This window comes from Pundamilia nyererei, unplaced genomic scaffold, assembly GCF_000239375.1.
Source record: "Pundamilia nyererei isolate P.nyererei 1_Seehausen unplaced genomic scaffold, PunNye1.0 scaffold00001, whole genome shotgun sequence".
NCBI lineage: Eukaryota > Metazoa > Chordata > Actinopteri > Cichliformes > Cichlidae > Pundamilia > Pundamilia nyererei.
This window is the reverse complement of record NW_005187402.1, coordinates 10,494,403-10,514,435: the sequence shown is the minus strand read 5'-3', so window position 1 is coordinate 10,514,435 and position 20,033 is coordinate 10,494,403. Positions and strand designations below refer to the sequence as shown.

Below are 20,033 nucleotides of genomic sequence, written 5' to 3'. Positions count from 1 at the left end.
ACACGAAGATCTCTCTCAGATTGACACCTGCTCTTAACCCTCAGCTCAGAAAGATGGAGACATAGTGAGAGGGAGACTTGGTATTAATATGACACAACCACTGAGGGATCTTCACAGAAATGTGACAACCATCTACCAAGTCGCAACGTGTGGGTGCGCACTATAAAACTTTATCTCTAGTCTGTATTTTATTGGTTTAATGTGTGTTTCACAGCCGTGCCTGCAAAGAAAATGTGAACGTTGGGGTCAGAGGTGGGGTGTGTTGGAGTACATTGGCAGATTTATGGGCTCCACCAACCTGTAGGCTGGAGGTCACATCCTGACTTAATTACACGCTTTAACCATCACACTCACCCCCAAAGTAGTGGCACACACACACAATATCAGCCCTGCTGATGTCAGATCATGTGTGTTAAGATCCAAGAAATAGGTAAGACATGGAATGAGGTTTGTGTGCGAGTAAATGTGAGTGCGTTAGGCTCCGTCTCATCTCATCTGGCCCACATGTAAAAAGCTGATTAAGATGGAGGACACTGGACGTTGATCGATAACAAGCTTCTGGACAAAAGATGAAAGATCAAAATCGGATCGTGTTGCTTGGTATCATTAATATCTATCAAGAGCAGTGCAAAGCTTAAAACGGCCAGACATGGATGGATGAGAGGTTGAAAAATGGCGGGGAAACAAAAACAGCTTCTCAAGATCTAGTGTTGCCCCTCTCTAGTGCATTCATTTGTTATCTCCCTCCCTTTTTCTGCGACTGTCCAGAGGGAGCTCTTATCTATCCTCCGGGGCGGTTAAGCTGTGAAAAGTCAAATCTATAAACTTTTCATCAGCTCCTTCTTTACAAAACGATTTATCCTGTGATCCTTGGTACATCTTTCTGCTATGTTTTCTTCCTCTTTTTTGCTCTGTTCTTTAATTATTCTTACCAGACTGACAGTAACTATTTGTGTGTTTGCACTGATTCATCATTCGTCCTCTCGAGCCTCCCTTCATTACTTTTGTTTTTAAAGTTTCTTGGGAAAATGGGAAAAAGGCACAGCGCTTTACTGACATGTGCAAATCTATATAGAAAAATACAGTATAGTTTGCCAAAATCTATGTCTTTTTTGTTCTTTCTTGTTTTTTAAACAAGCAGGGTGAATTTGAAACAATTGTTCCCTTGTTGCACCCGTAATTTCCTCCAACAATGGATCTGTTAGGAAATTCCTTTAACAGAAGGTTGATTCACAGAGGAGAAATGTGCTGTAAGTGCCGTTTGACCGTATTTGGTTTTGTGTAAGGCCATATTGGCTCAGCTACAGTCAGGTGTATTCAGACAAAGCCTCCATTGTTTGAAAAACCCAGATAGTTAGTTTTACCATAAACCTCCTCTGACCGATTTATGAGGCAGGCACCTTTCTGTGAGTATGAAACATTTTGAAAGCGCTACTTCTTGGAGCAGATGACAAGGGTCCTAAATCACTTTCAAAGCGACCACAAAATGTATTTCTTGTTCTGACATATCAGTTTACCCGCAACGCCTGTTGATCTGGGACTCCAGCTTAATCCAAGAACCTGTCTGTTGGTCAGAGGGGCGTTACAACCACAAGCGGTTTCTTCCACTTGACCTGGCAGCCAAATGCTGAAACATAAAGCACGCCCTGCTCTAGGGCAGCACATCAGGATGGTTTCAGACTGTAATCAGTTTCCATGTTGGGCCCGTTTTGCTCCACTGAGAAGGGTCATTAAATTATGTTCTGATATCCAGATGAGGGCTTTTATGATTAAATATACAGCTCCTCTTATTTTATTTTTTTTGCTCACGCTCACATGTTGGCAAGCTCGCAAATGTGGGAGTTTGTTGGATTTTTGGCCAGCAGCAGCTGGGCTGAGGTGGCTTGGCAAGAAGGTGGCGCAGCAGGAGAGCGAACGGCGGGTCGCTTTTCATCTTTGGTGTAAAGAAGAGAATCCTATTAAGCCAAAAAAAACAGCGCTTTATATAGAGCGAATAATCACGACACGATGATTTGGTGTGGCAATAGATGAGCTAAACGAATGCTCTCTGCAGCTGTTGTCTCCTATCTTTTATATGAACGTGCTCCATCTTAACTCCTATGCAAGGTCACTTTGTTATGAATGCGCACACAGAGATGCGATTGGTCTACAGCGTTGAATGGCACATACCTCTCCCAGCTGTGTTTAACTTTCATCACTGCACATGAAGCCTATCAGGCATATCAGCTGTGTCAGCCATCTATCACAGTTGCAGCTGCCGAGCTCACACACATTAGCAAAGTTCAACACGCACACTGACACGCTGTAAAGATCTTCACTTGCAAATCTGGTGGTGGACTCTCTAATAGAGCCGTCTGCTCAAAGAAATGCAAAACTCCATATATTCCTAACATATATTTATTGAAAGTGATCTTATCCATGGTGAGTGTTTGAATGACTGTAAGTAAACTCACAACAGGCTGAAACATCAGACTGATCCCAGTCTATCACCAACTGTGTTAAAGGCTCGACAGCCATCCCAGCCATGTTCAGGCCCCAGGAACTCAAGCAGCTGATTGGACCTAAAATGGGAGCCACCAACCGGATAAAGTGACGCATGACACCCTACCCATCAAGTTCACACTGGGGCAAGTCTGCACCTGCCACAGGAAAGGACTTCACAACACACCATACAACACAACACACAAGCATAGACGCACCATGCTGTCCCAACTCTGAGATCTCACGGTAGCGAAATGAGAGCGAGGGGCACTCAGAAAGCCCGCGGTGACGGCAGCGTGAAGTGATATCCTCCTTGCACCCACCTGTATGTGTAAGTCTGAAATAAAGAGATGATGATCTTCGAAGAAGCAGCTGAGGGCTCTTGTTTAGAAATCCTAAAGTGTTTATGAGCGATCACAGAGGCAGCGCTACTGACGTAAGTGACTGACGAAGTTCGTGTCCCAACAGGCCGCAACAGGCACTCCCATGACATGAAACTGTGACCCAGTAAAGGTGAACTTCAGTCTGAGTTTTCTTGATCTAGTTACGGTTTTAAAAAATAAAAATCACTAGTCCTGGGGTTGATCCTGAAGTTTTAATATAGAGACACATTAGGGTATTTTAAAAAGTGTATTTAGCCATTATAACATGTTTTGTGTTGATTTATGAGGTGGTTGTAGCTCAGGAGGTAAAGCAGGTCATCTGCTAACTGGAAGTTTGATGGTTTGAGCTCTGACTGCTCCGGTCTGCATGCCAAAGTGTCCTTGGGCAAGATCCTGAACTCCAAGTTGCTCTCTGATGCGTTCATTGGAGCACGGGCGTTAGATAGAAGTAGAAAAAAGTACTTGCATGAATGTGTGTGAATCGGTAAACGGTGCATGTTGTAAAAGTGCTTCTAATGCTCAAGTAGTAGAAAAGAAAAATAATTAACATGCAGTGAAAGGAATAATTATTTATAATCTGAAACCTCTTGCTGTTTTGGCTGTTGTCTTCACCCTTGATTCACAATGCACCCACGAGAAGAGTTTCACAAGAGGAGTGGTGCAGTGTCTGCAGTGATGGGATGGTGCATCAATCCATTGAAAGAGAGAGTGTGAAAGCAAAATTGTCCATTTACTTCTCAGTCTCTGTCCTGCCCTGACATCTGCCTTGTTCCAATGAATGAGCTGGTGAAGGTGACTGTGTAGAGAGACAGGTCTAGGCTTCTCTGCGTAGACCTCTGCGACCTGGACCTGCAGAAGTGGGACGGGAAAAGAACATATATACTGTAACTAGAAAAGTCCAGTATTTTCTCTCTTGTATTGAAAAATGTATTTATGCAGATTATGATTGAGCAGGAGACCACAGAATATATATCGCTATGATTTTAAGGCCCCCAAAGTAGTTTTGACAGCATTGCAGCTGCACAGGGCATTGAAAAGTAGTGAGCCTTCACATACCAACAGTGCATGCTTTTAGAGATCCTTTGTGCACTGCTTAACGTGTGTGTGCACATAAATTGAGTGTAAATGTACAGAATTAGTACAGTGTGCCCAGTATGCAAAGCCAAGACCTCTACAAGTCCTACATATTTACACATTTCCCCTGAGTTTTTGGAGCACTGTGAATCACATCCAACATGGACATTTTCTTGTCAGAAAGCCTGTAAGTCTGCAGTTTTCTTTATTCCTCTATCTGATTTTTTTTTTTTTTTTTTTGCCCCCACTTTTTTTTTTTCTTTCGCCTTCATTTGGGAACTGCTCCTTGTAATCAATCACAGTGTGCCTGTTTGGCTATGAGCTTTAATTCCACAATAACGCTGATTATTCTTGATTCATCCATGTGTCAGATAGCATCATGGGTTCTTTACTTAAGTCAGGTTGGGTTGACAGAGAAGGTTTGTTCACTGGGATGGAATTACTATGAGACCCGAGACAGGATATTGGCAAATAGAGCAGGTCACATATCATTGCTGGTGAAGTCATGGAGATTGGAAATGTACAGAACACATGATGCTGATGAACTTACTGTATATGTGAAAAAGACGAGTGAGGGACGAAGAAAGTTAGATTAAATGTAACAATATAAGTAGGGTCAAATATTCAGCTTCTAATCAGTACATTCACTCTGCTATTAACTTAGTAAGGTCCTCAAATAAAGCAAGGTTTGGAATCTGGCAGACCACTTGGGTAGTCGGAGGAGGAGATCTGACAGCAAATTTCTATATACAAGTAAAAGTACACTCTTAATACTTTGCACGTGAAGCCCATCAGCAGAGAATGTAAGAAGCAGTTAGTCGCTGTTAATCAAATGCACTTTATGAATTGATCATCAGCAAGTGTGACCACCTCTATAAAAGCAGAAATTCACTGCAAGGTCAGACCACCCAGGCAGAGAAACTACATTTAGGTGTGTGGTAACACCATGCCACCATCTTCCTTGAATCGACATCCCATCAAATTCACACCAAGGTCAGACCGTGCAATTTGCAAAAAAAACTCCAGAGCTTCATCTTCAAGTCCACTAGCTTCAGCTGGCATGTTAAATGTTAAATTTCATGACAGTACAATTAGAAAAAGAAAACTTTGTAAAGATGAGACCAAAGTGGAGATATTGGGACATAATTCACTGGTTTGTCAAAAACTAAATGGAGAATATTAGCACGGATATCTCATACTAACTGTTAAGCGCAGTGGTGGAGGGTGGAGGGCCTTCTCAAAGTATCCTAGAGTCAAATGTGAGGTCATCTGTCGGACAGTTAAAGCTTGAACAAAGTTGGGTCGTGCAGCAAGCCAATAAGCCCAAACAAAGCAGTAGATATATAACAGTATGGCTGAAAAAGAAAAGAGTGAACCTGACTGCTGTGGTGGGACGTTATGTAAAGATATTGAATCCTTACTTTGTTTTTCACAGGACTGCATAGAAAACATTTTGTATTTTTCATATAATTCTACATATAAAACAACAAAAAAAACCAGATAACTTAAAAAACACCACAGGGACTGTGAATGCACCACTTCTACTTAGATCCAGATGCCCATTCTCAGTTCCTTCACGAAGCCGGGTTCAGCATGCCCAGTCATGACTGTGTAATCTACACGCTCTTACCTTGGTTTCCAAAGTAGCTGTAATTGGCCTGTCTATTTCAGGTTTAAGAAAAGAGGAAGCGCAAACCAGACAGAGGACCTAGCTCAAGGGTAAGGTCTAAGGGCAATAGGTGTGAAACACCTTTAACGAAAAAGAAGAGAGGTGGAAATAATGGTGAAAATTAGAAACTGCTTTCAAATGGTTGGAACTGCACAGATATGCAGGGCTTGAAGAAATTTGAAGAAAGCTGTGGGAACGACAGAAGGTGGAAGCCTTTTGCAATAAGATAATTGTTAAAGCAGGAGTTTAGCTGCCTTTTGAACATTCACACCATGTTTCCTCAACCATGGTGTACACACACACACACACACACACACACCACAAATACTGGAGTATTCATGGTGATTATTGCGATTTTCTCTTTATGCCTCCGCACTTTAAGACCCACCCCCGCGCTCCCCATGCCCGGGTCTCCAGTTTTGCCCTAACATGTTCCAGAACTTCCAGAAACTAGAACCACATTTTATGAATGAATAAAGGCTACAAAGATAAAAGAGAGTTTTTATCCTGTTACAGACCACCGTTCACCATAGGCTGGCCCCGGACGAAACCAACACTTCAAAAATAACCCCGTCAAACTACCACTGAACACACTGATGCTGTTGATGTTTGTCACGTTAAAGAGTCTGAAACTTTTATCTTCAAAAACTGTTGTCCAAATGCGCTGAAAGGAGTCCTGATACTTTGTATATTTGAGGCACATTCCTTTGTTAAAGAAAATATGTTAAAGTCTGTATTGGTAATATCAGATATGCTGTTTACTATCTGCTTGCTTTTTAACAGTAAAGACCTGCATCTCCTAACTCACAACCTTTGGCTTGGTATCTGTGCCTTTTTTGAATGATAATGTTGGAAGGACATACACAAGAACCCCGTCCCAGAAGTGCTATGAAATATCCAACCTGTCTTTTTCAAACTTGACATGTGTTGCCATGGATTTTGTGGGATTCGTATTCACCGTTTCTTCAGGTCTTCACCTCTTTCAGGGTTGCGTGTTGTACTCTTTGTAAGCTTTGCAGGATGTCCACTCTTAGCGAGAGTAGCAAGAGCGCTGAATTGTTGCTGCTGGCATCAGTTTTTAATATTTTACAAGCCAGACGCAATGTGAAAATTAAAAAGCAGGTTGCCATAGCGACAAATCTGCATCCTCCCTAAGTTTTGCAATATAAAATCTACAAAAACGTAAAAATAATATTTCTTCAGTTTACGTTACTGTCATGTGCTATCATGTGTTTTACCACATTTCTTGTGACGTCACTCCTCTTACTGTTGCACATAAACATGTCCGCATCCGTTTCTGCCAAGTGTCACGTAAGTTTAGGCCATTATTTACTCAGGCAATGAGTTATGAGATGATATTTTTCATCATGCTCGTCGTAAACATTTTCTTGAGATGAAAAAAACTTTTCCAAAAAGTGGGGGGAAAAAAATTCCACCCTTCCATTGCCTTTCTGGCCTTAGTTTGTGCCTGTATGTAAATACAGCTGGTAGCACCTAAAGGCAAAAGCTCTGTCCTCTGTCTGCTGAACTTTGGGTGCTTTGGTCTTCTTTGTTGTGATCTGACGTATTTGCTATGCTTGGCTGGGGCTGGCTGTGTTTTTGCAAGGATACTGTCATTGTTTTGACTGCATCTTTCTCTGTGTGGGGCAGTCCCGTCTCTGCCTTCACGTCTCATTAGGTGTGTCACACGATAAATGCCCAGGCAGCCTTCAGCACCAGCCCAGCGCTCAACACAAACCACCTGCCAGACATCGCAGCGGCAGATCCAGCGCAGAGCTCCTTTGTGTCTTCCTCTCCAACCTGTGCGCACTTTCAAACAAATATAAACACGCAATCAAAGTTCTCTACAAGTATACACTGTGTCACCCTAAAAACACAAATGACCTGTCAAGGATTATGCGAACCCACATCAGTGCCGACCTGATGAGTTTTTAGAGATTGAGCTCGTTAGGGCAAAATGAATAATGCAGCAGACAACTAAACAACCCTGCAACTTTAAGAGCATGCATACATACATCGCTGGCATGCAGGTTTACAGCGGCGTCACTCAGCTTTGACGGAGCGTGCTAAGAAAACTATATGTTGATCACACTCATGGGCGTGAAGCAGGCATCCAGTCCTTCGCACAAACATACTCGGAGAAAGACGCTCTGCTGCCATGCAACACTTGCAGAAACTCAAACACAAAAGCCGAAAGTCTGCCGCATCTTATTTCCCAATCAAAGATGACCTTTGCTTGAATACCAGAGAGATGTTTACTAGCATCTCTCTCTAACCACATATCAACAGTCGCAGAGCCAAAGTTCAACCCACATGAGAGGCAGACAAGTTTTATAAAGACAATTTAATCCACAAGAGGTTTGTATTACTGATGTGATTCAGGCTGTTCATCATCTGGTGAGACTTCCAACAACAGTTCTTACCCTGCTTACGACTTGCTGTCTTATCTGCAGGAATTCCAAGAATGAGATTATTTCTTAAAACCATTTGTACTAAGCTTTGGAATATGAGGGACATTTTTTGTACATTTTCTTTAAAACGGTCGAGTTTTGTGTAAAACAAGAGGTTTGTGGCGACGTCATGCCAGAAAGTCCAGCTCAGCCAGCAATCCTGGTACATCAGCAGTGTATAGTTGAGTTCTGTGCAACCTGATACCTCCGTTGACACCTTCTTTTATACATCCAGCCTTATATATAGCTCACTGTTCACACTTTCTACTTTTCTTGTCAAGGAAAGGCTGTGTGGCAGACAGGATGTCGACCTGGAGAAACAGGAGTAACTCAAAAAAATCAGCTTTAATGCCGTCAGGCAAAAATAAAGTCCAAAACGCAACACTGAACAGGGGCAGGACATCGAAATACCAGAAAGCACAGAGCACAGGGAATACACACATAGCATTAAGAAACAGCACAACAAAGGGTAAGGGGAGACTCGGACAACATATATATATGCCGATAAGGAGAGGAGAGGTAATAGGTGGCAGGACAAGGCACAGAAAAAAAATAGCAAAATAAAACAGGAAAGGGTGGACAAACACAGCAACACACAGCAGCTTCACACTAACTGAAATGCTGGGGAAGACTTCAGAAACTCAAAAACTAAAAGCATGAAAGTAATTTACAAAAAAGCTCTAAACAATCCCCCAAAACCACAAACTAATAAAAAACATGAACACGTATACCCCATTTTCATCTTCTTTCTGACAGTAGTCGGTGATGTTTGCTCACTTCTGTACCCCATAAACAGGGATTGAAGGGGGATTGGTAGATGGGAGGGACCCTAAGATTTAGGGATAATGTGTATTTTCCCCACTGGTGAGGAGGAAAAAACATCAAAATTAATAACAACAGCATGTAAGCTTTAAAATGTTTAGTTTACTATATATCACTTGCTGATCAGTTTTAACCCCTGAAAGCAATCTCTCATCTTCCTCTCCTGTGCTCTCTTCCTCATGTCTTTCTCCATCTGTATTCGGACTAAGAGTGAGGACATAACTAGTGAGACCTAATGAGTGCCAAACGGCACAGGAACACTTTGTGCTTTTGGTGATATTTCTTGAGCTTTATGAAACACTGCCAAAACTTTACTAACGTGAATGAAGGATCTGGGTCCAGTGCAGGCAGAACCATGGGGTGAGGTTACTTTATGACTTGTTACGTGAGATCTCCACGGCATCAGTGGGAAACAACATGAGGCTGCAGCATATGAAAAATGAACTTATTGGATATTTTTATGTATTAAATTGCCTGTGAGATTTAATTAACTGCAGCTACTGGAAGCCCGCTTTTAGCCGTGACTATACTGGGGTCTTTGTTGCTGGTTCCAGAACAGAGCCATAAAAAATAAATTCTTGCGAACAGAAATAATAATTTTCTCTGACTAAAGTAAGAAGAATATTAAGTAATCATTTGCACATATATATGATATGCAAGGTTGTTATGACATCTGTCACAATGAGATTTAATAGGTTTGAGTTGGAATTTTCTAACTATTTTTCCTGCTTAATTTGGATATCTGATTGTACCCACTCTGAGATCGGATATTCATGAACCCAGACTGAGCCACTGAACCTCGCCTGACCCAGAACAAGAGAGATGCGGGGCAGCTGGTGAACGAATCATCGTTACGTGATTCACATCCGTTGTCTTTTTGTCTTTTTGTAGCTGTTTACACCCACAGCATGTGTCCTCCAGCTTGCTGGAACAAAACTTGGACAAACACGAACGTGGACGGATCAGGAGACGACAGAGACAAGTAGTTTTGTTTCGGGCAAAGAAGCTTAACAGCTGTCCACATTTCTGCGAAACTGGGGAATCCTCGCAATCGTGCCTGATGTCAGCATTGGTTTGCAGCGACGGTACTTAACTTCGCCTTATGAGACCATAAATTCTGTCTTTGACAAAAGGGGAAACAGTTCGTTTAGTTGCTATAAACATATTTTGCAAGTATAATCTTGAGTCAAGTGTTGCAATATTAGTGTCAGCATTTCTACAAATGTGGTCAAAATTTGGCTTAAGGTGATTTTGACTCACCAGCATGTGTAGAAAATTCATGTATCTGCGCAGAAAAACCTCTTCAAAGTTTTCATGATTGTAACAAAAGATGGAAAAAATCTATCATTAGTGATTATTCATCTCTGGCTCTCTTCCCCAGCGTCTTTTGTTTGAATTGCAAAATCAAGAGATGATATGCTGTAGGTTCACTACCTAAAGCTATTATGAAAGCAAGAAACAGACCTTTTCGACTTTCCTCTCGATATGTCCAGCCCACTTTTCCCGTTCTTTGCACTAAATTTAATTTTCCCATATTTGTGTGTGGGGAAGGTGGATGGATGGATTTTAGTTAGCTCTTGTTGATCCCACCTAGGTTAAACAAAATAGGACCTTAACAAAGATAAGGTGGGCTCAGTTCTCAAACATTGTGCACTTTATTCTCTCGAAGCTCCCTCTTTCCGAGAAATGTCACAGTAGCTCGATCGTGCCAAACTTCAGCTATGAGAAACAAACAGGAGTAGATGAAGATGGACTGGCGTGTATGTTTTTATGTTTTGTTGATTTGAGACCACGGTGGGTTTAAATAGTTTTTACAACCTGTAAAAACGTTGATGGAAAAATGGCTTACGGCGCCGCTCAGGTCGATTTCACTTATCAGCAGGAATTTTGGATTTGCCTGAGCGTGCGTGTGTGTGTGTGTGTGTGTGTGTGTGTGTGTGTGTGTGTGTGTGTGTGTGTGTGTGTGAGCTTACCCACAGGATGTGATGTTCAGTATTGGTCAATCTTTAGTGGCTTCCTGACAGATACTGTGTGAAGACTTGAGAAGGATGCTGTATCTAAACAGAGATCCATGTGTTTGTTTTTCACTGGTTTCTGACATTCTCTCACACACATAGACACTCCGAGGGGGGTATTGGCTCACTTGTGGTCTCCCGGTCAAACTTTAAATGCTCCTTGTGTGGAGCTTGAGATCAAGTGCCTCGGGCGAGCGTGCACATACACACACGCGCACTTATCTGCAGTTCAAATGAAGTTCGTTGTATGTTTCCGTGTTATCGTGCTGTTCCCAGGGATTTCTTAACATGTGCTCAGCTGAGTGAGCTCATGCGTGTCCAGCATTTTTTTTTGTGCATTTCTTAAAGAGATCTGCACACATCACACATGTTTATATGTAGCCTTATTTCCTAAATATCCAGTATTACACATTTATCAGTTCACATTTTTCTACCTTAACCCCATACGTCTGTTTGTTTAGCATCCTCCCATCTGTTTTACAGTGTGCAAATCAACCAGTCACTCTGGGAAATGTATTGCTGCTTTGTCTTGGAGTTGTACAGTCATCTTTTAGTCAGTTAGCAACCTAGACCTCTAAAGAGTATAATGAAAACCTGCTTTTGTGTGTTATCATCCCATTAAATCATCATTATAAGTTGTCATCACTGCCTGCACCTAGTTGTAGGCTCAATAGGCTGTTATCACTTCGTGGAGTTGGTGCAGCATTGCTTAAATGACATAATGAGCATGTTTCCACTTTGAAATAACAACACAAGTCGACATATGGAGGTTGGAACCAGAATGTCACCCAGGAGTACGTGTGTGATACTTGATTTTTCATTGTTTTAGACTCGTTGTTTTTAATCTGCTTTACATTTCAACTTTACATTTGCCTGCACGACCTTTCTGTCTCATGCCTTGCACACTTTGACTGGATGATGCCTGCTGAGATTTTTTTTTTTACATGTGATTATTCAAATAACCTCAAAATTGCTGACTCTACTAGATTGAAGAGTGTCCTTGCAGACCCGTGGGACATTTTCAACTCCTTTCACCTCAGCTGACCCAGAAATGCCACAGTGAAACAGAAAGACAGAGCTGAAACCCAAGTCAAGCCACGGCCATTTGTTTGCATCTCAGCCGATATGCGCTCACCTCGCTGTTCTAGAGCAGGAATCTGAACTGCTTTCACACATGCCTACACTCTGCTCTCCAGCCTTGCTGCTTTTCCCATTAATTCCTCCAGTCAATCTAGTCCTACATCAGCTTGTCATCACCCGCCACAATTCCCCCTCAACTATGCCACTCAGGACTAATCACGCTCCCACATTTCAGTCACTCTGACGCCTGCCCCTCCAGTGTTTGGCCACTAACCTGTCGACATGCAGACGGCCGCCTTTCAAGTCTCAAACAAAGGTAGAGCAGGCATGGCCCGTGGTGACCCATATCTTATGAAGTATGTGCTTGGTTAAGGAAGAATTTTATGCACCCAAAGACCATGTACGTGCAAGACTTGTGAAAGCATTCATCCATTGATGCCTGCTGACTTCGTTTTGTCTGCCAATCCTTTCCTCTGTCATTTTTCTTATATCTGTAAGGCTGCCTTTCTCTGTCCTTCCCATCTAATTTCTCTACCTCCTGGTCTTTCCTCCCCATCCCATCACTCCCATGCACATTCCTGTCTCCCTGTTTCTAGCTTTTTCAGCTTTTCCAACTTGTCATCTAGCATCTCTCTCTATCTAGTCTCTTTTCAGAGGCCTTGGGCTTACTCTAGCATCTCCCACTCCTGTTTATGATGGTGGAGGCTGAGGGAGGGGAAGTCAAGCCCACTGTGAAATATGGAGGCTATTATAACACGGCTGGCATCTGTGCCTGAGGTTTGAAGGTGTAGAGGTGTTAAAAGTGTAAAACTGTTCAAACATAAATTTTAAATGAGAGTCAGTGCAGTGGGTGCACAGCTGTAGCCCACTCAGTTTCCTTTGTTATTCTTTGTTTTGTTTTTTTAGTTTGCCAGCAAAATCCTGTGGGAGCTTAAAATAGCAAATGGAATCACTTACATACAGCATAAAAATATGATTTAGTCGAGCACTTAAAAAAAGGGTCAATCTTCATTTCTTTAATTAAAGTTATTACTTTTTTTTTTTTTTACTATTCCTTCAATCCCAGAGTTCCAGTGTCATTAATAGCTCATTGCTGTTGCATTAAGGAGGATGAAAGTAGGAGAGGCAGACATGCGTAGGAGGTGGGAGACCATGATTGAGGTCTCCTTGAAAGGGCTGGCAGAGTCAGGAAGTGATTAGGCCACTACAATACCCCCAATAATGACAATAGAAAACATGCTCAGAGCCATTTATGTGGAACCAGTGTGGTTCTGATTTCACTATGAGAGCAGGGGAGGACGGTCACATGGAACAAAAGACAGAAGAAGTGAGGTGTTGCCCACAGAAGGGTTTTAGACCATGGGAAAGCAAGCTGAAGGCTTACTTGTTACTTTAGCTGCCCTGTTTTCTTGCCATGTCTGGATCCTGTGCAGTAAATTGACGGCAGATTTGCTTTTTGAGATTCATTTTTAGAACAAGCAGAATTTAATTTTCACAGAGAGGTTGACAAAAGAAGTTCTGACATGCAGCAGAAAGAAAGTGATCGTTTTGAGGCTACCATAAGTCCTGTGTCAATCAAACGACTCCCTGTGAGCATGCGCTTGGCGACAGTGGGAAGGAAAAGCTCCCTTTTAGCAGGAAGAAAACTCCAGCAGAACCAGGCTCATGCAGGGTGATTCTGGTGCTGGGAGGAAGGGGAGGAAGACAGAACAAAAAACACACTGTGGAAGAGAGCTAGAGATGAACAACAACTAATGATTAAATGCAGAATGGTTTGTAAGCACATGGTGTATACAGCCGAGTATAAAGATTTTTGATACTAGAATAACCCCGTTTAGATTAGAAAAAACAATACTGGACAAGTAAGTCAAAGTCCAGAGTTTATTTATTCTGATTATTATCATTATTCTTCTTCCATCTTGCCTCGCAAGTTTGAAAAGAACCTCAAAAAGTTATATCAGAACGTGTGATTCGATTAAGAATGTTTTCCTATTACTTTGGCAGTAAATTCACAAAAATATTTTACATGGCAGCTTCAGTAAGGTGAATAATGACATGTAAAGGACGCCAGTCAGTGTTTTGGGCTTTTAAAATAAAATACTCTCGATGATCTACCAACAAAATATTTCAAATACTTCTCACAAGCTCCAAAGAGTATTCTTTCCTTCTGATGTCTCTCTTGACACATCCTTTCAGCTCCTATTGCCTCCTTATAGCCGACCCAGTTTATTCAGAAATTTTTTTGGTGTTTTGCTTTTAATGTTGCAGGAGGAAATGGAGTGAACATTCAATTGTGTGTTAGACAAACCTGTGGCTAGCATGTCCCCAACGTAAGAGAAATATTAAACTGAAATTGCAGAGTGCATGGGAGCTGCTCTCAGGACACATCCGCTTTATGGTTGACTATCACACAGTAGAAGTGGATTACGAATATCGATATTATCAATACCAGTGCTGATATTTGTATCGGATCGATACTAGCACCAACTGAGCAATCTTTTTATTTTTTCCAGTTTGTAGCCACTGAACTGTGTTAAATGTATTTCCTTTATTTGAGAGGAAAAAAAGAAACAACCTCAAACATGCACTGTGAAAAATGTCTGAACCTTTTTGTGCTGACTGTCATGTGTTTTGGATTTATAGCCTATGGCGCAATGAAACAAAAGAAGCTGACCCAGAGTATTTTAGGGACAAGCACATTTAATTCAGTTCAATTCAGTTTTGTTTATACAGCACCAAATCACCCACAGAAAAACCCAACGATCATATGACCCCTATGAGCAAGCACTTTGGTATATAGCACCAAATGACAACAGTCGCCTCAAGGCGCTTTATACTGTAAGGTAAAGACACATCAATAATAGGGAGAGAATCTTAACAATCATATGATACCCTATGAGCAAGCACTTTGGTGACAGTGGCAAGGAAACTCCCTTTTAACAAGAAGAAACCTCCGGCAGAACCAGGCTCAGTGAGGGACAGTTACATTTCAGGTCTCCAAGTTTCAGAATGCATGAAAAACTGAAAGGTGTGTTTTATTGTAGTAACTCATTATTGTGAAAAGGAAAACCCACAGTGATTTAGTGATCAGTATAGATCGATGCCTATATTTGCAGTATCGCTCGCTGCTACCACACAGTTGATGTGCATCAGCATTGACGGGAGCTTATCCTGATATCCTGATAGGGCAGTAGGCAAAAAGAAGCAGTTTGCATGCATGTTGAAGTGTCCTTAGCCAGAATCCTAAACCCAAGTTGCCTCATGGATACATCACAATGTGAGTGTACATTTTAAACAAACAGCTTAAAGACATCGGACATGTGAATGCATATGCTTATGGGTGAATGAAGGGTGCAGAAGAAAAATACTTTGAGACCTCTCTACTTAAATAAATAAGCCCACAAAATATACTCAGCCTGTAATATTCTGCTTGGGTGTAATGTAATTAGCTATAACACTGTGGCAAACTGTGCTAAAAAATTTCAGTGTAAATTAGAGACTAATTAGAGACTACAAGCTGGTCTGCTATGCACCAAGCAGCCTGCTTGGTGCATAGCACATATGGAGAGAACTTGGAAAACCTTTTGTGGCTAGCTTCAGCTTTTAAGCCAAATGGGAAGCTTGAGTGATCTTTCTGAGCCTGATCACAACCTTATTTTTCTTTGGGGTGCAATCAAGTGCACTAGTTGTAAGAACAGTACCTCTGTGAAATCACCGAGCAAACACTGACGCAAATCAATGGAAGTGTAGAAAATGACTCTTCTAGCAGCATGAGGTCTAACGTCTCACATCATCTCCCGTTCCTTCTGTAGCTTTCTTCCTAGTTTTCCAAGCTTGGCAAGAATTCGCCAACAATGACAAAAAAGCTTTTTACTAGAAAGGTCACAGTGGAGGCTGCATCATAACAGGACCAGAGGAAAGTTGCTGCATGAAGGCCAGAGATGAATGTGATATTCGCCCAACATGAGGGGAAGAGTCTTGTAGACACATGAAAGTCTTTGTCCAGCCAAACTGAAAGTCACAGAGTGCATTTAGCTCTAAAGAAATCTTTTTCTGTCATTTTATTTTTGTTTCTCGCATCTTAAACTGAAACTACATGTGCAATTTGTACGCTGACATTTTAGCTCTCTGCCAGCTCGTACGCATTTGATGCCAAACAGCGCTCGAGCAGCAGAAGCGAAACGGCGAGTGAGGTTGAGTCATTTTCTACTCATCCCTGCGGTGCTGATTTTGGCAATTCATCGCTCTGTCTGTGTTTCCACAGGGCCTCCAGGAAAACGTGGAAGGATGGGAAGAAGAGGGGAACCTGGTAAGTAATGCCCATCAAATCATTTAACGGTTTATTTTTCCTTTTAACCTCTTTTCCTGGAAAACACACACTTTTTTTTTCTTCATCGCACTCACACACCATCCCTCTTTTCCCTGTGTGACTGGGTAAGTTCGAGGCAAGGGCCCAGCAAAGGCAGTGATCCATGAGTCAGGCCACTGGATGATGGGCTTCAGTTGGCCCTTCTCCCTGTCCCTTTCCATTTGCGCCGACATAGTGCTAACTCTGGCCATGTGGTTCCACTAACTTTGCCCAGATGTCAGTCGTTCTTGCTGAGCGGTAGCAGCTGCTGTAGTATGAGCCTAATGAGTCTGCCTCGCCAACATCGCTACCCACCATTATGGTGCTGCTTTTTCAATCGATCCAAACCACAAAAACACTCCACGAGGAACCAAAACAGAGCAAGGACATAAGTCTTGTTTCACAAATGTCATCGTGAAAGATGGAGCGGATGTTGTACAAGTCTCACTCATCCCGTTTTTTAAATGTTTCTTGTTAAAAGTGGGCTCCACGACAGTATTAGGCAATTTTATCAAAACCTGCAGGATATGTGTCACTGTCGTAAAATTTCCATTGTGGTTGTGAATCACTGAGGTGGATGTTTACAGATGGGATCTGTTCTTGTGAACACGGTGACTAAGTGAAAGATCATCAGTGATCCCTTTCTGCTTGTCTGCTTACTTTATTTTATCTGATCAAACGTCCATCTTTTAGGTGACGGGTCGAGCAAAACGTCCCATAAATCTCGACTCGGAATTGCATGTTTTTTTTTTCTGTTCTAGAGGGCGGCCAAACAGTATATTTCTGTTTTCTAGAAATCGCAGCAGAAGGTGAACACCATCAATGTGTTAGTCTCTTGCCGGCATGAACGGCCTGTGTGTGGTTTGCGCAATTTGGTTTTCTTTGGAGATGCAAATCTTAAGTCTTAATCTTACCGTTTACAGAGTTTCACTCATTTTCTGAAACTACTAAAAAAAACCAAGAAGTGAAATTACATTTGTTAGGGTCAATTTGCTGTGGCAGATTTGGTGGACTAGTAAGTGTTCACGGCAGCGTTACGGTCTCAGCGGGACTGACCCAGTTTACCATTATACCTTACTCATGTTTTTAATGGATTTTGGAGAGCAGTAGTGACCGGTCTCAAATCTCGATAATCAGTTTACTGTCTAACTAAATTTATATTAGCATAAAATGTGGAAATCCCTTTGGGTGTTCTCCAGGTCCGTTTAATGGAAACCTCATCATTACGAGCAGGAGTGGGGAATTAATTTAAGAAACTGGAACTGTTGTGGAGGCCCACACCCTTGGGAAAATTAATTACCCACCCCTGATTTGGAGGATGTGTGCTGCTAAGGTTTCAGCCGAGAGTGGACGCCTATTTGAGGCAGATGGTCCGTGTCTGAAGGGCCGTCGTGGTTCTGTTTAGGCTATCGCTTGTATTTTTTAGTCTCTCATCCTCACATTGCATCCTGGCTCAGAGCGAGTACGTATATTAAATGGAGAGGCTGTTTCGCCATCCTGATGCTGATGACTCCAGGACAACATTTTAAAAGGCCAGAAGAGGTTTCTCTTCTCTCCTCCATTCTCTCAGGGAAAAAAACAAACTAATGAGAGTGGAGAAGGGAGCGCACAAACATGAATAACAGGAAAGAGGGCAGACAGAGTAGTTACGCATCTTAAAATCAGCCCTCGCTGTCGTCTTCTCTCTTACATGCCTCGTTTTTTTTTTCTTTAAATTGTTTCCTTTTCTCTTATGTTTGCTCCTGCGTCTCTTTCTTTCTCAGTAGTCTACAAGCACATATACACACCTGTCCCAAGTTCAGTAGTTAAAGCTTGTCTTTCTGTGTGGCTTTCCAAGCTAGTGTGTTTGTTTGCCTAACCGTCTGGCCCGGGAGGTCCCCGTCGAAGCATCCAGACACAGATAAACTTTCATCCCTCATGAACCTAAACGCCTCCCTCCTCTTCTTCTTGACACATGCTCGCCGCTAAAACATGCATTTTCATCTCTCTCTACGTATGCAAAGCTCCTGCTGAATCAAAGAGCCCACTTCAAGGCCATAATAGAATCTGTTCATGTTAACAAGGATTTTTTTTGTGTGTGTTTTAAGGAGAGCCTGTTTTCAGTCTTGCTGACTTTATGTTGGTGTTTGATGTCGTACTCATGCTGATGAGGTATGCTGTACTGAAGCCGCAAAGGTGGCAGAGCCCCAAGTGACATCATACACTATAAGCTGCATTAATCAGCATCATTATCGGTTTTATCGGATAGCATATTAAGGAATAGCTAATAAAAATTCTGCTAATGATGCGTTCACTTTGTAGGGATTTAAGTGATTTAATAGTGCTCCTGGTCTTAGCCTCGGACTTTAAGGAGATTATAAAAATAAAAAAAAGGCCACTAACAACAAAAGGAGTTCTTTGATCATTACTTTTGTTTTCTGTTAGGCAAAGAATGAAAAGCTGAATGTAGTTTTGCTGCTGAGGCTCAACATCAGAGCATTTCAATCACGACAGAAACACTGCCCTGGAGAAATCTCAGAAGCATCTCATTCTTTTTCTCCCCCCACAACTTTAAAGGGACAGACAGTTTGCCAGCACGCCCCGACCTTTTTACTCGCTGTTTTTCCGCCATCCAATACGCCCTTATTTTCTTAAGAAACAAAGTCCTGACATGACTTCATTTCCTAATGCAAAACATGACCCATTATCCAGCAGTCTGTTTATCATAACGGGTTCACCACAAACTGCGCTGGCGGCAGTTCTAATATGTTTGTTCTGTACTGTATTTAGGTGGTTAATTGCAGCCATCATCTAACGAACCACATTGCATGTGCAGGTTTTTTGTTGTTTTGTTTTTTTTGTTGCAGACCACTGTTCAGAGGAATTGATTGCTATATAAACCAGAGCCTGCTGCAGCTCTCGTGTTTTGTTTTTTGTGTGTGTGTAGACTTGTAGCATTTACTTTCTAACGCTTGGTTTCTCTTTTGTGTTGCAGGGCTTCCTGTAAGTACCATTCCACCTCATCCAGGTAGTATGGAAACAAACTAAAGAGAGGTTTCAACATCAGTCACGCATGCACACGCATCCCCCTTGTATCATCCCTCGCTGTGAGTCCTGCACGGCCCGGCAAACTGCGGGAGTTGCCAGGAATCCTTTCACTCACAGACATACAGACTGTCACAGACTCACTCGCACATGCATCCACAGAGAACGCCAATAAATGGACCACCTGTGCATGTGGGTGTCCATGACTGTGTGTTTGAGTCTTTCATGGTGATGGTTAGGGAGGTGTGACTTATTTGCAGTGAGTTATTCTCCTCTGTGGGACTGTAACTCCTGCTGACACTCTGACACACTCGGGAGATAAAACACACCGTTACTCAAAGCCTTGTACAGAGTGGAAACTGATGCAGCTGCCTTCAGATTTGTTTTTTGTTTTGTTTTCCATCTGCATTTTAAATGTCCAATTTCAGTTTTTATTCCCTTCTTTTTTTTATTAAATTGTCCCATGTGGCACTGATCAGATATGCAGAATTGGAAATGCTCTGAAACGTACCGTGACGAGCTTCCGGACACATCAGAACAAAAACAGCATGTCCGGCCAACCGGGATTTGTTCGATTGGTCTGCATCTGATCCACACTAGGCGTGCATGAAACAATGTCTTCTCTTAAAGACCCCCACAAAACTTACAGCCTAAATCTCATAAAGTTGATGGGAAGGTGTGGTAATC

General features: G+C 42.1%; 1 protein-coding gene across 6 annotated transcripts in view; it reads left to right on the top strand.

The window, feature by feature from the left end:
- The window catches only part of col23a1a (collagen type XXIII alpha 1 chain a), a 125,169-nt gene that overhangs the window by 74,261 nt on the left and 30,875 nt on the right, over positions 1-20,033 (top strand). For all 6 annotated transcript variants that reach the window (XM_005719829.1, XM_005719830.1, XM_005719826.1 and 3 more), the window contains exons 3-4: positions 16,239-16,283; positions 19,297-19,304. In XM_005719829.1, coding sequence (XP_005719886.1) covers positions 16,239-16,283; positions 19,297-19,304 — 53 coding nt within the window. The remainder of the gene's footprint in view (positions 1-16,238; positions 16,284-19,296; positions 19,305-20,033) is intronic.